The sequence below is a fragment of the Hemicordylus capensis genome, chromosome 2, assembly GCF_027244095.1.
Source record: "Hemicordylus capensis ecotype Gifberg chromosome 2, rHemCap1.1.pri, whole genome shotgun sequence".
Taxonomy (NCBI): domain Eukaryota; kingdom Metazoa; phylum Chordata; class Lepidosauria; order Squamata; family Cordylidae; genus Hemicordylus; species Hemicordylus capensis.
The window spans coordinates 327,822,357-327,838,598 of NC_069658.1; the positions used below are offsets into that span (position 1 = coordinate 327,822,357).

General features: G+C 47.0%; 1 protein-coding gene across 1 annotated transcript in view; it reads right to left on the reverse strand.

Annotated features, from left to right (window-relative positions):
• Nucleotides 1-994: 994 nt before the first annotated feature.
• Nucleotides 995-16,242, reverse strand: part of RBM5 (RNA binding motif protein 5) — a 42,870-nt gene continuing 27,622 nt past the window's right edge. Inside the window, exons 15-25 of the mRNA XM_053293812.1 lie at nucleotides 14,997-15,088; nucleotides 14,577-14,655; nucleotides 7,724-7,815; nucleotides 7,138-7,299; nucleotides 6,519-6,665; nucleotides 6,361-6,432; nucleotides 5,552-5,731; nucleotides 5,113-5,187; nucleotides 3,537-3,634; nucleotides 3,321-3,450; nucleotides 995-1,623 (exon numbers count right to left, since the gene is read on the reverse strand). Coding sequence (XP_053149787.1) covers nucleotides 1,498-1,623; nucleotides 3,321-3,450; nucleotides 3,537-3,634; nucleotides 5,113-5,187; nucleotides 5,552-5,731; nucleotides 6,361-6,432; nucleotides 6,519-6,665; nucleotides 7,138-7,299; nucleotides 7,724-7,815; nucleotides 14,577-14,655; nucleotides 14,997-15,088 — 1,253 coding nt within the window. The 3' untranslated portion in view covers nucleotides 995-1,497. The remainder of the gene's footprint in view (nucleotides 1,624-3,320; nucleotides 3,451-3,536; nucleotides 3,635-5,112; nucleotides 5,188-5,551; nucleotides 5,732-6,360; nucleotides 6,433-6,518; nucleotides 6,666-7,137; nucleotides 7,300-7,723; nucleotides 7,816-14,576; nucleotides 14,656-14,996; nucleotides 15,089-16,242) is intronic.

Genomic DNA, 16,242 nt, shown 5'->3' on the forward strand with positions numbered 1-16,242 from the left:
AGGCACGATGAAGCTGGCAAGAATTAGGAAGCATTCTTCTACTCACATTCTGGATGAATTGTACTAGCACATTCATCTTCTAATCTTTCCTTACTTCCCATGTTCCAAACCCAATTATCACATTTAATATTGTTTGCACCACAGCAAGCTAGGGGTGTGCACGGAACCGCAGAGCTGCGGTCCGGCACTGGGGTGGGGGGGGCTTTACTTACCCCTCCCGCACTTTCCACACTCTGCCGCCGTAATTATTGAAAAAATTGCTCCTCCGATAGCAGCTCCGTTTAAAAAAAATGGCTGCCCCCTTGAAGCCCTGGCCCCCTGCTGCTGCTGCCCTCTTGAAGCCCCCTCCCGCCTCCTTAAATCTCGCCCAGGCCCCGAGATAACTCTTCAGAAGCGGGCGGCGGGGAGATGTCCTCCCGCCCCCTTCCCTGCCGGGCTCAGCAGTAGCAGGGGGCCGGGGCTTCAAGGGGGCAGCCATTTTTTTTTAAACGGAGCAGCCATCGGAGGAGCAATTTTTTCAATAATTACGGCGGCAGAGTGTGGAAAGCGCAGGAGGGGTAAGTAAAGCCCCCCCCCCACCCTTAATGGAACCCCTCAACCTACTCTTCCGAACCAAAACCATCCCGTGACCGGACCGGTCTGGAGGCCTTTAGAATGGCCTCCGAACCGGTCCGTGCACATTCCTACAGCAAGCTACTTGATTTCTGCAGAGTGAATTCCTGGCCTTATGGGAGTTTGTGTGGCAGCAAGCAAAAGGTTTTACTTCTATTAAACCTTTCTGAAGATCTTATTCAGGAGACAACTGCCCAGTTCTTTGAAAGACAAAGCCATCACTTCCTTTCCTTTCCTTAACATCTAGAAGCAGCCCATAAGGTAGAGGACTCGAGTGACTAGTATTAACTTGTATTCATCATTGGAGTTAATTCAGGTGCTTAAATCCTGTAAGGCATTTATTACATACCACAAACCCATCATCTGGATGGGATGGAGAAACTAGTTTGGTTTAGGCTTTATTTCTTTTTGAAAGAAGTCTGGACTAGCATCTAGAATCAAAATCTTGAAAAAGTCTATACAAATACATATCATACAAAATGTACAGGAAAGTTTTGCAAAAAATGAGAAACAATACAAAGAAGGCAGAGACAGCAGTGTCAAATCACATTAACACTTTCTTAACTGCTCCACGGGACAGGAGTGGTTTGTAGACTACCCAAACTTCTAAACACAAACAAATCAATTTACACTATGTACAAGAACATATAAAGATACAGCACCCCCTTTTTCCTAGTTATGTTCTTCCAAGAAGCTGTGGTGCTTCACTTTCTAAGATCCACTGCGTTGCGTTTGCAGGAAAAAAAGGAAAACCTGAAATGGAAGTGATTCAAACCCAAGATAACACCAAAATTTTGTAGTGCCTCCAAGGCCTCAACATTAACAGTCAGTTTGGGAGAAGGGCGAAATGTTCTGTGTCTTTTATGCTTAAAAGATGGGCGGAGTTTATTCCATTTCAGTGAATCGGGCAAACATAGCTTTCCGTACAGCATCTTTATAAGAGTCTGCTGTGGAGACACCGTAAGAACTACCTTTTGCTCCTAAACCAGCTCCTCTCATTCTCACTTGAGCCTGGAAAGGAAAAAAGAAAGTTTAGCAGCTCAAAATGAGCAACACATGCTTTACCCCCTTTGGGGACAGGGCATCATAATGTTTGTTCTCCCCGCCCCACCCCCCAACCCACTTCTACAACTTTTTTTTGTTGAGAAGTGGTATACAAAACAGACATAGCCACTAGAAGAGGAGGATGTTCCTGGTACACCGGGGTCTGGGGGCCCACCATGGTGTACTCTCCCCTAGGGCACCTGCTTGCCCCCCACCATACCCAGCTGGTGAATGAAGCATTCACCAACTAGGAGCAGGTGTGGGGCCATGCATCCCTCTGCGATGCTGGCCACACCTCCTGCACTGGGATGTAAGATGCTGGCACAAGGGGCATGGCCAGTGTACATGTGGGCAGCAGTGGGAGGGGGAGCAAGCCCCCTAGATGTGTGTATATACGAAGAAAAAATAGTAGTAGTACACCAACACTACAGTTACATTTTGCCCATCTCAGCTATTTAAGTCAGAGGCGGGGCAGAACAACCTGTGTTCCAATGCATTCAAAGAACAAGCGCTGGTAGGAGGGTTGGGGCTCCCAAGGGCCCCTCAGTGGTCTCCATACTCTCCACTTGCCACGGTAGCTCCTGCTGCATCTCTCCACTGGGCTGTCACCTGACTGACTGCTGCTGCTATCTACCACTGAGAGGCCCCATTCTGTTCTATCCAGAAAGGAATTGAATGGAGGCCTCCCTGCTTCTCAGCAATGGATATCACTGCCTCTGCTCCTGAAGGCTACTGCTGCTGACCTCTACTGCTGAGAAGCAGGGAGGCCCCAGTCCTTTTCCTCTCTGAAGAGAGAAAGGAATCTGGCCTACATCCCTGCTTCCCAGTGATCTCCATGTACACTCTTCATTCCCTTCCTGTTCAGGTGCTGCTGGAAAGTAGCCCTTATCCATTCCAGAAAGGATCAGAATGGGGGCCTCCCTGCTTCCCTCTCCCTGAAGAGATTGGTAGTGGCAGCACTGCCCCTGGTTAAGGAGAGAAGGTTCACATCACTGGTGGGAATGGGACTGTGTGCTGCTGTGCGGGGGGTGGGGTGAATACAGCCCAAGCCACGTCAGTGGTCAGAGGAACTTCTTAACATTATTTAAGCTGACCTTTTATGCTAAATCATTGTAAACCGCTTAGAGAGCTCCGGCTATAAAGCGGTATATAAATGTAAGTGCTATTGCTATTGCTTTTAACCAAATGGTTAGAACTTCTCTCAACTTTTCAGAGAAAGTATATTCTTAACTGATGCTCTGATTACTTTGTGAATTATTCAGAATTACTGATCATGCTACTGGCAAGATGCTTCTAAATATCAGCAGGGTAGTGAGACAAATGCTCCAATAAGGCTGTCTTCCACATGCATTACTATGCAAAGTTCGGTGTTCCTGCAAAAGTCACACTTATTGCCTATGAGCAAACAGCTAAGTCACAGAAGAACCCTTATTTCTGTGCAATCTAAAAATTCCACAAATTCTCATGGGAAAGCAGATTTATCAGACTGTAGAAGCAGCCTCCAAGTGGAGTGGAGGGCGTGATGGGGTTGGAGAGAGACTAATTTCAGCAGTTATATCTAGAAGCTGCAAGGTCCTCTGCCATTCAGCAAAAGTTAAAAAAAAAAAAAAGAGGACATCAATGAAGCACAGAATACATTCTGTAACATATGACCACATACCTACCTCAATGGGGGCTGTGATGCCTTGGCATTTCCTTCCTAATCCTGAACCTTCCCTCCAGCCCATGGCCTGAAGCATTTTGTTGCCAATATTGCTATGGTCGATACCATCTTTGGTAGGCTGTTCATAATTCCTGTGGGAAAGTAACATATAATTAAACCAAAGAAACTTTGGGAAAGTTTATTCTAAATCTAATTGTAGTATCTTCCAAATACATACACTGTGCCTGCATCAAATACTTTTTTCCGCTTTGGTTCTGGGGGCTCTGGGATGCCATACTTCTCACGTCTTTCAGCTGCTCGGTCTCTGTATTTCATCTGAAATTAGATTAATTCCATTATTAACTTTTGAGATCACTGTGAACACTGTAATAGCCTTCTGTCTTCAAGTGGGCAATGTGGCAATTCTTGACTAAAGCAGGAGAGAGAGAAAAATTCTAGCCAAAGAGAGAGGGCACAGAATTCACACTGACCCCACTGTTACTATAGGGATATACTATTTCAGGGTTAAGACTCATTACCAATTCTTTTCAGGTGTCAACAGCAGTGAAAAGTCGCGAGATTTGAACTTAAACTGTCAAAGCTAATCTGTTGAATATATGCACAGCAATCATTCATCAGCATTTAGTGGTAATGCAATTATTTATTTATTATTTGCATTTTATACCCCACTCTTCCTCCAAGGAGCCCAGACTAAGTACTACATACTTAAGTTTCTCCTCACAACAACCCTGTGAAGTAGGTTAGGCTGAGAGAGAAGTGACTGGCCCAGAGTCACCCAGCAAGTATCATGGCTGAATTAGCTCTAGGGATGTGCACAAAGTGTTTCGTGCACATCTGGAGAGATGGAGAGTGGTAGCTTTAAAAGGAGGAAGGCAGGTCTTACCTGCCCCATTGCTCCACTGCGGTGCTGTGGACATTAAAAGCGGTGCAGCACAGCTGCTGTGCTGCTTCCTGAAGCCCGCACGCACTGGCACCGGTGCATGTGCAGACACAATTTGTGGGCTGACGCATGCAGGCTGCTAGGAGCAGCACAGCAGCCACATAGTGCAGCTTTTAATACCAAAAGTGCCATGGTGGGGTGGAGCAACGGAGGGGCAGGTAAGACCCACTTTTCTCCTTTTAAAGCTGTTTGCCCCCTAGCGTAATGAATGCTTGGGCAAGCTGAATAGTTTCAGTGCCTCTTTAATGAGGTGCCAAAACGCTTCCTGCACATCCCTAATTAGCTCATCTAAAAGCTGCATCAGAACTGATACTTCCTTCAAATACCAATGTATTTGGAAATCTTGAATTCCACCCTCCTCTGCCACCACTCTCTTCATAATATATGATTCTGGTTCCAATTGCACTTGGGATCCATTTGACTATATTTCTACAATTCAAGCTGTACAGTCACAATTAGTAATGTGCATGTGGCCTTTGTTATTCATGGGGGTTCCGTTCTCACCCATAGGCACAAATACAGAAACTGTAAATAACAAAAACTTCAAAGGGAATCAGGGGATTAGGTTCCTAACCAAACAAAGGACCAAATGCCATTTCCAGGTCATTTCTGGCTACTCAAAACCATAGATAAGCCAATTTAGCCTATTTTTCTACCTCCAGTTAATGGAACTGCATCTCTAAGAACCGATCATGAATACGTAAAATGGTGGATAGGGAGTGCACAGGTAGCGAGGGCCAACTGTATGTAAAAAAGCAGATTTGGGGATTCAAACCGAAGTTGGTTGGATACAACTGTTTAGGGGGCTGAATGCCCATCTCTAGTTTTATAATCGATTCCCCATGCCACTAACCTCTCTCTCACGCATTTCCAAGGCTTCAAGTTCTTGCTCTGATAGTCTAGATCTCCTATAGATGTCCATGTTTTGCTTTATAAGGGGAAAAATTACACAATAGAATTAAAACTGATCAATTTTTTAAAAAAACAACCACCTTTGTATCTCTTGTGATTAAGATGAGAGTATTTTACAGTACTTCTGGAAAACAATACCCACATTAATAACATCTCCCAAATTTTCTTTTAAGGTAGAAATGAAGCACAGAAGACTACTACTATTTTATGTAAATGAAAGATTGGGGGGGGGAGTGTTTCCCTCTTATTCCAAATCCTTCCTACCCCTTTTATGCTCCTGTTCTCAGAGCTAGAACAAAAGTTGATCTTCCCCCCCCTTTCCCAAACTACTGTAAAGTTCCGCAGTTCAAAAATTTCAGTAATTTGAACAAGTACGCTACCTTATGTAGGTCAGAGAGCTGTTGGTGCCTGACCAGAGCATCTTTATTTGGAAATTGCCTTCTACATAACAAACAGGCTAATTTTTTCCAGTCTGTTAACTTTTCTTCCTCATTCTCCAGTCTTTCCAGAAAATCTTCTTCATTATCACTATCTCCACTATAAGCAGCCACCAATCCACGCTGGAAACAAATCAATGGCAAAGATCAGTATCAATCATTATTATCATTATTAATAAGCGACAGCATCGAGCAGCCAAGTTCTATAATACTGCAGAGTAATAGAAGATATTGACTTTGGGAGCTTGCTGTGTACCTCACAAACAATTCAAATGTAGTTACAGAAAGCCTCAAAGGAGCACTGCTGTCATAATATCAAATGCTTAAGACAGCACCTGTTAACTAATTGTAGACTGCTTCTGGTATCCTGAATACTAACAAGATGAGAACTCTATGAAATTTTCCACATAAGGATAGAACACTACCTCAAGTCAACTAACAAGTATGAATGATTTCCTTTTGAGATCAGTGATGCCATTAGAAGGGAGGCAGCCTTAGAGAGTAAAAGGTATCCCAGGATTCTCCCACAGTGTAGGCGAGTATCCTCTGGCTCCAAAACTAGCATTCGCCAGTACTTATTGCTCAAGGTTAATTGTGTACACAGCTAGGTGGCCAGATTTGGCTTTAAAAAAGCCAAATTCTGGCTTACGGCCCATTTGACCCACGAGTATACCCCTTAGGTTCTGGCAACTCTGGACACAGGTAGAAATCTTGAAAAGCATAAAGATCAACATACATTACTTTATACTCACTTTGAGTGGATTATCATCATCTCCATTCTTTATCACCTCTGTCATTATCTGTTGTCTCTCAGACAAGGTGCCCTGGAAAAAGAAGAAACTCATGAGCCCAAAGACTGCATGTTGGCCTGGTTCTGTATACCAAATACTACCAGTCTCTCTCTCTTTACCTTCTTCTCAAACAGAGCAAAACCAGCATCAGCTGCTGCAGATTCTCTTCTTTCTTCTTCTCTTGCATTCAGAGGCTGGAAACTATTCTTGAAGTTCTCCTTCTGTTTGTTTAGGCTCTTAGCCCAACGTTCCATATCTTTAGCAATCTGAGTAGGAAAATAATGACTTCATTTGGACGGTGTCCATATACAAAATTTAATGTCTGCATAAATCACTGTTTTCCTCCATCTTTCCATTTCAGGTTATTTACATGTGATTATTATATCATGTGAGTTTTTCTAAACTACAGTGTGACACACTTATGTTTTTTAGAAACCTTCACTGGAGCCAGCTTTCCATACGTGGCCATTTAAAGGTGGCTTGCAATAGCTCCTCACTTCAAGATGGTTTCAATGAGTTAGTGATTTGGGCAATCATGTTGTAAACACCTAGACACACCTTTCTAGAGTCCCTCCGCTTCTGAAGCATGTTCGCTTGACTTTGGTGATAAAACCCTCTAATGTTAACCTCATTTTCCCAATTAATATTGTTCACAAGACATGCATCATTACTTACATTACAAAAACCTATTTCAAACGTGCAAACTTTAATAATACATTTTGCTGTTTTACTTATCACCTGTTGAGCTGTTTTACTCTTGGGTTTCTCTTTCTTTTCTTTCCCTTCTTTCGTAGGAGGTGGATTCGTTTGTTGGTATGTTGTGCCCTCTGCTGCAGGCATGTAGGTCTCTTTCTCACCATCCCAGTAAAGATACTGTTGTGTTACTGCATTGTAGTAGTACTGAGAGAGAAATCAAAATCCCTTATCCTTTCATATACAGTTTACATGCAGAAAAGGTTACCACTATCAAGAAAAAAACTTTGGGGTAGGACTGGCTGGATAAAGCAAGGGGTGTGAGGTTATAATCCCTGCATCTTGGGGCTGAATGGTTCACATTATTAGGCACAAGACTTCCTATGCAGTTTCACTGTTTTAATGGCAGAAAATGTCTCAAATGATGCCCAAATCTAATGGAGTGCAATCAGATGCCAATACTGTCTTCCTGATAGCTGTTATCCAATGCCTTAGCACAGAGGTTCTTCTCAAGTGCCATGACCAGGACACTCCCAAATACTCCAGTACTAAACAGCATTTTGCTTGCAACAAAAGGCCTGCAGAGCGCTTAAAAACTCAAAATTAAGAGCAGGAAGAAGAATTTTGTTACCTGGGAGTTCGGATCGTAGTAGAGCCCAGTCACAGGATCATAATAGAAACCTGATGATTCATCATATTGATATGTAGAAGTATCTGGGATTGCTATAAAGTGAAATTATGAGCTTTTACTAGACTGCTAAAGTTAAATAATGATAATTCAGTAATAGTCAGGTGGGGGGTGATCAAGTGCTGAAGATGTTGCAACAGTGGTTCTCAGACCAACATCATGTTTCCTGGATGGACAGACTGACTTGTGGTTTAGGAAAACCTTAATTAAGTGTTGTGTCTCTTGTAGGTCTAGGCTTGATCAAGAGTGATGCTTCTATGAATCTAAATTGGAGCAGGCATTGCCTGGTGTTCTGCTAATTCCACTAATAAGCACTCTCTACTTTGCTCCTTTCATGTTTCCCTTTCCTTCCAGCACCAACTCTGCCCTTTCGTTTTGTTTCTTAAACTCCCAGTGCTGCAAGATAGAGGGGCTATTAAAAGTGGCCTCTTGATTCCATTGAGGGAACACTGGATCAGAAACTGAACATAAAATCATCCTATCCAGAGGCTGCTTTCTTCCCAAGAATGACTCTAATGTTAGTATAGATATGAAAGAGTAAATCAAGAAAAAAGGTACATTGGTACCATGAAGGTGTCTTCTGGCTGGTGTAGAAGAGGTCACCCAACATGGGATTACATCCCTCCACATGCTCCAGAAGGCAGGAAGTACAAATACTTGAAGATCCTTAACCCAGTGTATGTGGGCAGATCCTTTCAGTACCTAAAACAGCTCAAGCTTCAGAAAAAACACCGATAACATGAAAAAACCAGTAAACACACAACATGAGGCAGAATGAACAGAAAAGAAGATCCATCAAGACCGCCCCTTCCAAAAACCAGAGATCCAGTACACTACACAACCCGGGTGGGCCTTGGGTGACCTCTTCTACACCAGCCAGAAGACACCCTCACGGTGAGTACCAATGTACTTTTCTCGGCTGGTGTAGGTGGTCACCCAACGTGGGAGATACCACAGCACCAACCATGGGAGGGAAAACAACCCAGCTGGATCTGTTGACCCAGAAGGACCTTCTGCAGGACCCTTCGACCAAAAGCCGCTCTGGCGGCAGCATGTTCATCCAACTTATAATGCCTGGAAAATGTAAATGGAGACGTCCAGGTAGCCGCCTTGCAGATCTCCTCCAGTGACGCAGGTGATGACAAAGCAGCAGAGGTGGCCACCGATCTCGTTGAATGGGCCATGATTTGACCAGGAACTGGTAAATTCTGCGCCTTATAAGACTCCACGATGCAAGACTTGACCCATTTAGCCAAAGTCGCCGGGGAGACCTTGGAACCCATTTTGGTTGCCTTGAAACCCACAAACAAAGCGTCAGACCTATGGAATGATTCCATTCTACGCAAGTAAATTCTCAATGCCCGACAAACATGCAAGCGGTGTCACTCCTTTTCCGTGGGGTGCTGTACATCCGGACAAAAGGAAGGGAGATAAATATCTGCCGCTCTATGAAAGAAGGAGTTCACTTTAGGTGCAAATGAAGGGTCTGGGATGAGTCGCACCGAGTCCTTGGAGAAAATGCACAGGCCGCTCTTCACCGATAAGGCCTGCAACTCAGAAACCCTCCTGGCTGATGTTATGGCCACTAGGAAAGCCACCTTCCATGACAACATCTGCAGAGAAACAGAATGAAGCGGCTTGAACAGAGGAAACTGAAGTCCCCCGAGGACCACATGCAAGTCCCAAGACGGTAGGCAATAACTGGACCGCGCCTCTCAGAAATTTTCGTAGTAGAGGATGCTTTGCTTGAAAAGTTCGCTGTTGAGGAAACAGCATTTGGACCAAACACACGGCCCGCCTCTTAAGTGTGTTAGGCTTCAGACCCAAGGATAGACCATCCTGAAGAAAATCCAACAATTCTCCCAAGTTGCACCTATCTGGCTGCAACGATCGCCTGGATGCTCACCATAAAAAGCTGCGACGTGTAGACTGATAAACTCTGTTGGTGGAAGCCTTCCCTGACACCAGAATAGTCTCAATCACCCCCTCCAAAAGTCGTTCCTGCTTTAGGAGAGACGTCTCAGTTTCCACGCAGTCAACTGTAACCATTCCGGCTCTGGATGCAGAATCGGACTTTACTGGAGAAGATCCTGACAACACGGCAGTCTGAGAGGCCTTTCCATTGCCAAAGCGATGATTTCGAACCAAGGTCTCCTGGGCCAATACGGTGCAATCAGGATCAGTGATGCCCGTGAACCCCATAGTTTTCTTAGACAACGCGAAAGAAGTGGAACTGGTGGGAAAGCATATAGAAGATACGGAGGCCAGGGAACTGACAGGGCGTCTGTCGCCTCCGCCTCCCTTTTTGGGAAGCGCAAAGAAAACCTCCACAGTTTTGTGTTCTGCTGTAATGCAAAGAGGTTGATCCACAGTTTTCCTAGTCTCTCCGTCACCCACTGAAAAACTGCAGGGTGCAGGCCCCACTCCACAGGTTCGATCTCCTGACGGCTCAGCCAATCCGCCTGAACATTGGACAATCCGCTCACATGGTGTGCTAGGACAGAGAGTAAGTTCTGTTCCACCCACACCAAAAGTTCCACTGCCAGCAGATCGAGAGACTTGGACCTCGTCCCCCCTTGCCTGTTTATGTGCGCCTTGGTAGAGATGATGTCTGTGCTCACTAACACATTTCTTCCCTGAACCAAGGGGAGGAAAGCTTTCAGAGCCAGGAAGACCATCCGCAGTTCTAGCCAGTTGATACTGTGGCAGGCTTCCTCCATGGACCACTGGCCCTGAACAGACCGGTCCAAACAGTGGGGCCCCCAACCCGACAGGCTGGCGTCCGTAGTCACCAGGATTCGCTCCAGTTCCACAAACAGCTTTCCCTTGTCGAGATTCCCCTGAGCTGTCCACCAGCTGATTGATTCTCGCAAGTGACCTGACAGGGAGTTTCGAGTGCGATCCAGTGCTGGAATGGCAGAAGAGCCCATTGCAACTGGCGAAGATGAAGTCGTGCCCAGGGAAGCAAGTCCATAGCCACCACCATGAGCCTCACTAACTTGAGAATGCTGGCAGAATGCCCTGCCAAAATTCCACGGGCCAGCGATGAAAGGACCTCCATCCTGTCGTGCAGCAGGAACAACCTGCAGACCGATGTATCCATGATGATGCCCAGGTGACACAGGCATACAGATGAAATCAGGTGGCTCTTGCCGACATTTATCAAGAAGCCGTGTTCCCACAACAGCGACATTGTCCTGAACAGTGCTGAGCTTACTGTAGCAGCTGAGCTTGCTCGGATCAGCAAATCGTCCCGATAGCAATACAGGCGAATGCCCTCTGTGCGAAGGATGGTGACCAGCAGACTCAACACCTTCGTAAAGACTCTGGGGGCTGAGGATAGCCCAAACAGTAGGGCCTGATATTGAAAATGCCTTCCCATGTAACAGAAACGTAGAAGAGGGCGACTGAGATGATGGATCGGAACATGCAGGGATGCGTCCTGGAGATCTATGGAGGCCATAAAGTCCCCTGCTTGCAATACTTCCGAGATGGTGCGTAATGTCTCCATCCTGAACCACCTCTTTATAACAAATCTGTTGACAGGGCGCAGGTTCAAGACCGCCCTTGCGAAACCATCTTTTTTCGGTGCCGTGAAGATGACAGAGTAAACGCCCAAGCCCCTCTGACTCACGGGTACCTCCTCTATGGCTCCTATGTCCACCAAGTGCTGAATGGCTAGGAGAAGACCTTTGTGTTTTACATTGTTTCGTGACCTTGGAGTGAGGAGAAACCTGTTTCCAAGAGGGCTGGAGAGCTCCACTCTGTAACCCTGTTTTATTATGGAGAGAACCCACCTGTCCGCGATGGAGTCTCTCCAAACGAGCCAGAAGTCCAATAGTTGAGTCCCCACCTTGCTGACCAGGTTGTCAGGACTGCTGTCTGGGGCCCCGTGACTGTGGAGTGAAAGTTAGGCGGTTCTGAGATGAGAAGAACTGTTTACCCTGACCTCTAGACCTATTCCACTGAGGCCTGAAAGTTTCCCTCTGTCTGTATTGCGGTCTGAACAGCCTAGGTGTCTGAGAGGGCCTACGTGGAAAACTCCTTTCCTCTTTACACGGGGCAGACGGAAGAGACTTCCTGTTATCCTTGGTCTCAATCAAGACCTCCTTAAGCGCATCATCTCCAAACAGCTTACCTCCCAAATAGGGTACCGCTGCTAGATTAGCTTTAGATGTATTATCCACTTTCCAATATTTTAGCCAGATATTACGTCTGGCCAAAACACCCGCACTAACAGCACGCGCGGAGAAGCATACACTATCAAGTATGGCATCAGTGGAAAAAGCAGCAGCTCTTTGCAAGCGGAGAAGCTTACGTCTCAAGCGTGCCAGGTCTTCAGGAGGCTCATTAAGCAATTCGTCAACCCAAAGCACTGATGCCCTGGAGACTGGCGAAGCTGCAGTATCTGCTCTGATCATCATGGCAGACAATTCATGTGCCCTACGAAAGGCAGCCTCTGCTTTCTTATCACCCGGTTCTTTAAACGTAGAATCCCCATCTTTAGGGACAACCACACCACTGAGGAGTGCACCAAAAGGTGCATCCATAAGAGAAACTTTGAGCAAGTCTAGTGTGTCTTCATCAAAATTATAGAGCCTACTGGCAGATGGCGGGGTATGCTTAGTAGGGGTGTGTACTTACCCCTCCCGCTGCTTTCCTGCTCTGGTGCCCGTAATTTTAGTAGTAATTGGGGCAGCAGGTTATCTCCCTGCCGCCCCTTCCCCCCTTTCGCTATGAAAAGCTCTCAGGAGTGTTGTGTGTGTGCTTCACGTCTCTGTGACGTGCGCGCACAGAGGACTCCTGGGAGCTTTTCATAGCAAAAGGCCCTGAAGGGAGGTATCCTGCCGCCCCAATTACTACTAAAATTATGGGCGCCAGAGCAGTAAAGCGGCGGGAGGGGTAAGTAAACCCTCCCCCCACTCTTAAAGCAACCCCGCCACCCGAACCGAACCGCCCGGGTCCAGACCAGTCCGGAGGCCTTTAGAATGGCCTCCGGACCGGTCCGGGCACATCCCTAATGCTTAGAGGTGGAGTTAACCGACCACTCCTCCTTGATACTAGACACGAACCCATCTGGCATAACAGCCTTATATTGGGGGGTCTCAGACTTGGGAAGTACCAAAGAACCCTTAGTAACAGAGGTCTCCTCTCCGGGGTCACCGGTTTAAGCCCCAATGCCACCAAAGACTGATTTATAAGGGGTTGCACATGCTCCAGTAGACAATACGTCACAATGATGTATGCGGCGCACGTGCGCCGTGAAGGACCAAGAACGTTTTAAGAAAGTCCAGCGCCGGAAGGGGAAGAGCGTGGGGGGGGGGGGGAGCGGCGTGGGGGGGAAGAGCAGCGTGGGGGAAGTGCTATCCCCCCTTAGAGAGACACACACACACCCGCTGGACCGGACGAATTCCGGACTGGTCCGGAGGCCTTTTATATGGCCCGGACCGGTCCGTGCACACTCCTAGTTAGGGGCAGTCCCAGTGTGCCTGGTCCTCTTTCTGCATGGGGACACCTCCCGGGAATCTGAGGAGGAGTAATCCTCCACAATCCGTCCATGGGTTCTAGACCCTGAGCGTCCCCTTCAAGGCTTCAGCTAGAGAGCGCTGAACTGCTTCCTGAATCCACCCCTTCAATACTGCTGGGTCCGTTGAGTGCCCTGTCCCCCGACTGCAGGAGGATCCCTAGACTGTACCGGGGGAGTGGAGCCATGCCTACTAGGAGACTGGCGCCCCTCATTCCCGCTCCCCCGGGATGGCCCTAGTCTCACAGGTGAGTGGGTATGTAGTTCTCCATCATGAACTAGGCCGGTTGGTTCATTCGGGCCCCGAACTAGGCTGCTGGTTCATTCGGGCCCCTAGAGCGCAGCAACTCCTCTCTCTCCGCAGCCTCGGGCTCTGCATCCCTGGGCAACATATGCGGCTGCTGCGGGTGGAGCGGCGCGTCCATGGCATGCCCAGTGGGGCGTCCGGCTGCCGGTGACAGCAGGGGCGGTGAGAGAGACGCCACCTCTTCTCTGCCTACGTTTGAGGCGGTCTCGGGGGAAATATCGCGAGTTCCCAGGGCTCCCAGCAAACAGGCCCATTTGGCGCGCTTGTGCTTTTTATGCTTCTTTCTTGCCGCCTCAGATGAGGAAAGCTGGTGATCACAATCACACCCGGGCTCCCTGCCGGCCTCTATTTCCAAATCCTCAGGTCGGAGAGAAAGCCGCTGTGGCCGCCATTTTCTCAGAGCTCTTCGCGCCCTCTTGCATTTTGAGCGGGAAAAGTCGTTGCTGGGCTATAGGCTCCCTGAAGGCCAGCAGGCCCAAACCCTTCTTCGCAGCCATCGGTCAGAGGGCCATCGCAGAGAAGGATAGCGGGATGGACACAGAGAGAGAGGACACAAGCGAACTAGATGATAGAAATATATATATGAATACGGAAATATTATATAAATAAAAGAATACGGAAATATTACATAAATAAAAGAATACGCAAACAGCTACAGGGAAGGAAAAAACTATGAGATTATACAAAGATTACTCCACAGAACAGACAAGAAGTGGGGAGAAAACGAAGAACACCAGAAGAGAAAGAAGCGAACTAAGCGAGCATGTCCTCTGGAGCTAAGGCAGTAAGTAGAACTGAATGGATCTGCCCACATGCACTGGGTTAAGGATCTTCAAGTATTTCTATTTCCTGCCTTCTGGAGCATGTGGAGGGATGTAATCCCACGTTGGGTGACCTCCTACACCAGCTGAGAACAAGATATATTTCTGTTCATCTACCATTTAGCGGTAGATAAGATTACTTACCATACTTGGTTCCAGGGATTATACCAGTCGAAGATGCTGAAGGAACTTGGGCACTAGTGCTTGGCTGTGCTGCTTGGGTCTGAGAAAAGAAAAAAACCATTAGAAGAAAGAATCTGAAAAGTTACTCCAATCATTCAAGAGCCGCTTAAAGAGGAGCTTTCTTTAATATATTATCACAGTTAGAACAGGTTTTTCACAAATCTTAAAGGTCACACATGTAGAAGCAGGTCACACATACATACACACAATGTAGAAGCAGCCACCTATATGAATACTCATCAGGCCAATATTTCCTAGAAGGCTATAAAGGATACTCAGCTCCACACAAAGTCAAACTATCTGTAATAGAGGAAAAAACAACCCAGTCTCGCTCCCCCACCAAAAAAAAAAGGGGGGGGGAAGACTACATTCTGTATTTACCGGAGAATCGGGTGAGTTGGTCTGTTGATTATATAACTGAGGGCTCTGGGAAACGACAGCTGCTGTAGTAGTTGCAGTAGTAACTGGAGCACCTGCCAAAAGAGAGTCTGATAAGAATTCCTGGAATAATGTAGCATTGGTGATTACCATAAAAGCCGCTTCTTGTTGGCAATATGGAGGGCATCCAGTGGGTTAACTCTATTGATGGGCACCGAATTGCTTTGGTGCACATCCAAGAGCGGTGAGGGGTTCCCTTAAGAAGAGGCAGGTAGCATGTGCCAATGCCATTTACATGTCAATGCCGTGAAAGGGATGCCAGGGACACATCACATCGCCACAGCACGGCATTTTAGAGGGGCAAGCGGCACCAGCTGCTGCTTGCACGCAGATCTTTCTGTTGCAATAGCACCATGGCGGGCCGGCAGGGGCTTGGAACATGGGCAGGTAGGACCTGCCTGCCTCCTCCTAAGGGAACCCTGTGCCCCATGCCAAAACGTTTTGGAGCTTTTCCAAATGCTTCGAGCTCATCCCTAGTTAACTCCTCCTACTAGCTCCCGAAGGCAGGACCTATGCCAATTAGTCAAGGCTTTAAGAGCCAGGGAGAGAGAACATTGCCCAGGGGTTGTTTTTGTGCAGCTGAGATGGAGACAGTCTCCCCAAATCTTAGAGATAGAGGTAGTGACATCAGGTAAGGAAGAGAAATAGAAAGGCAGATTGTGGAACCACCAGGTAAAATTCCCAAGTTCCCCAAAAGAAGGAAGGGGCATCTCAATAAGACTGAGTAATTCCAATTCAGTAGATGTCCATGCCAGAACGCTGGGTGGGCATGGATGCCCTCCATATCACCAGCAAGAAGTAGCCTTCACAGCAAGTATCAATGCTACACTCTCTGTTGGCAAAGAAGGGCATCCAGGGGGATATACCAGAGCTTATTCCCTGGGTGGGAAAGGCACCTACTGAGGTGGAAGAACTCGCTGGAGAACCCTGTGGCCAAAAGGAGGCCTGAGTGGAAGTGAACTTGTCAAGCTTATGATGTCTGGTGAATGGCTGCAACGCAAATTTCTGAGCAAAGCTTGGGTAGCAAAGGCTTCCAATCTGGTGGAATGAACTGTGACTCCACCTAAAGACCAGGGTCCATATGTTGTGTGTCATATGTTAGGAGGATACAAGCCTCAATCCATTGTGCAATGGTAGCCAAGGAAACTTTGTGAACCAATGAGGATGGTAGAAAAGAAACAAATAAGAC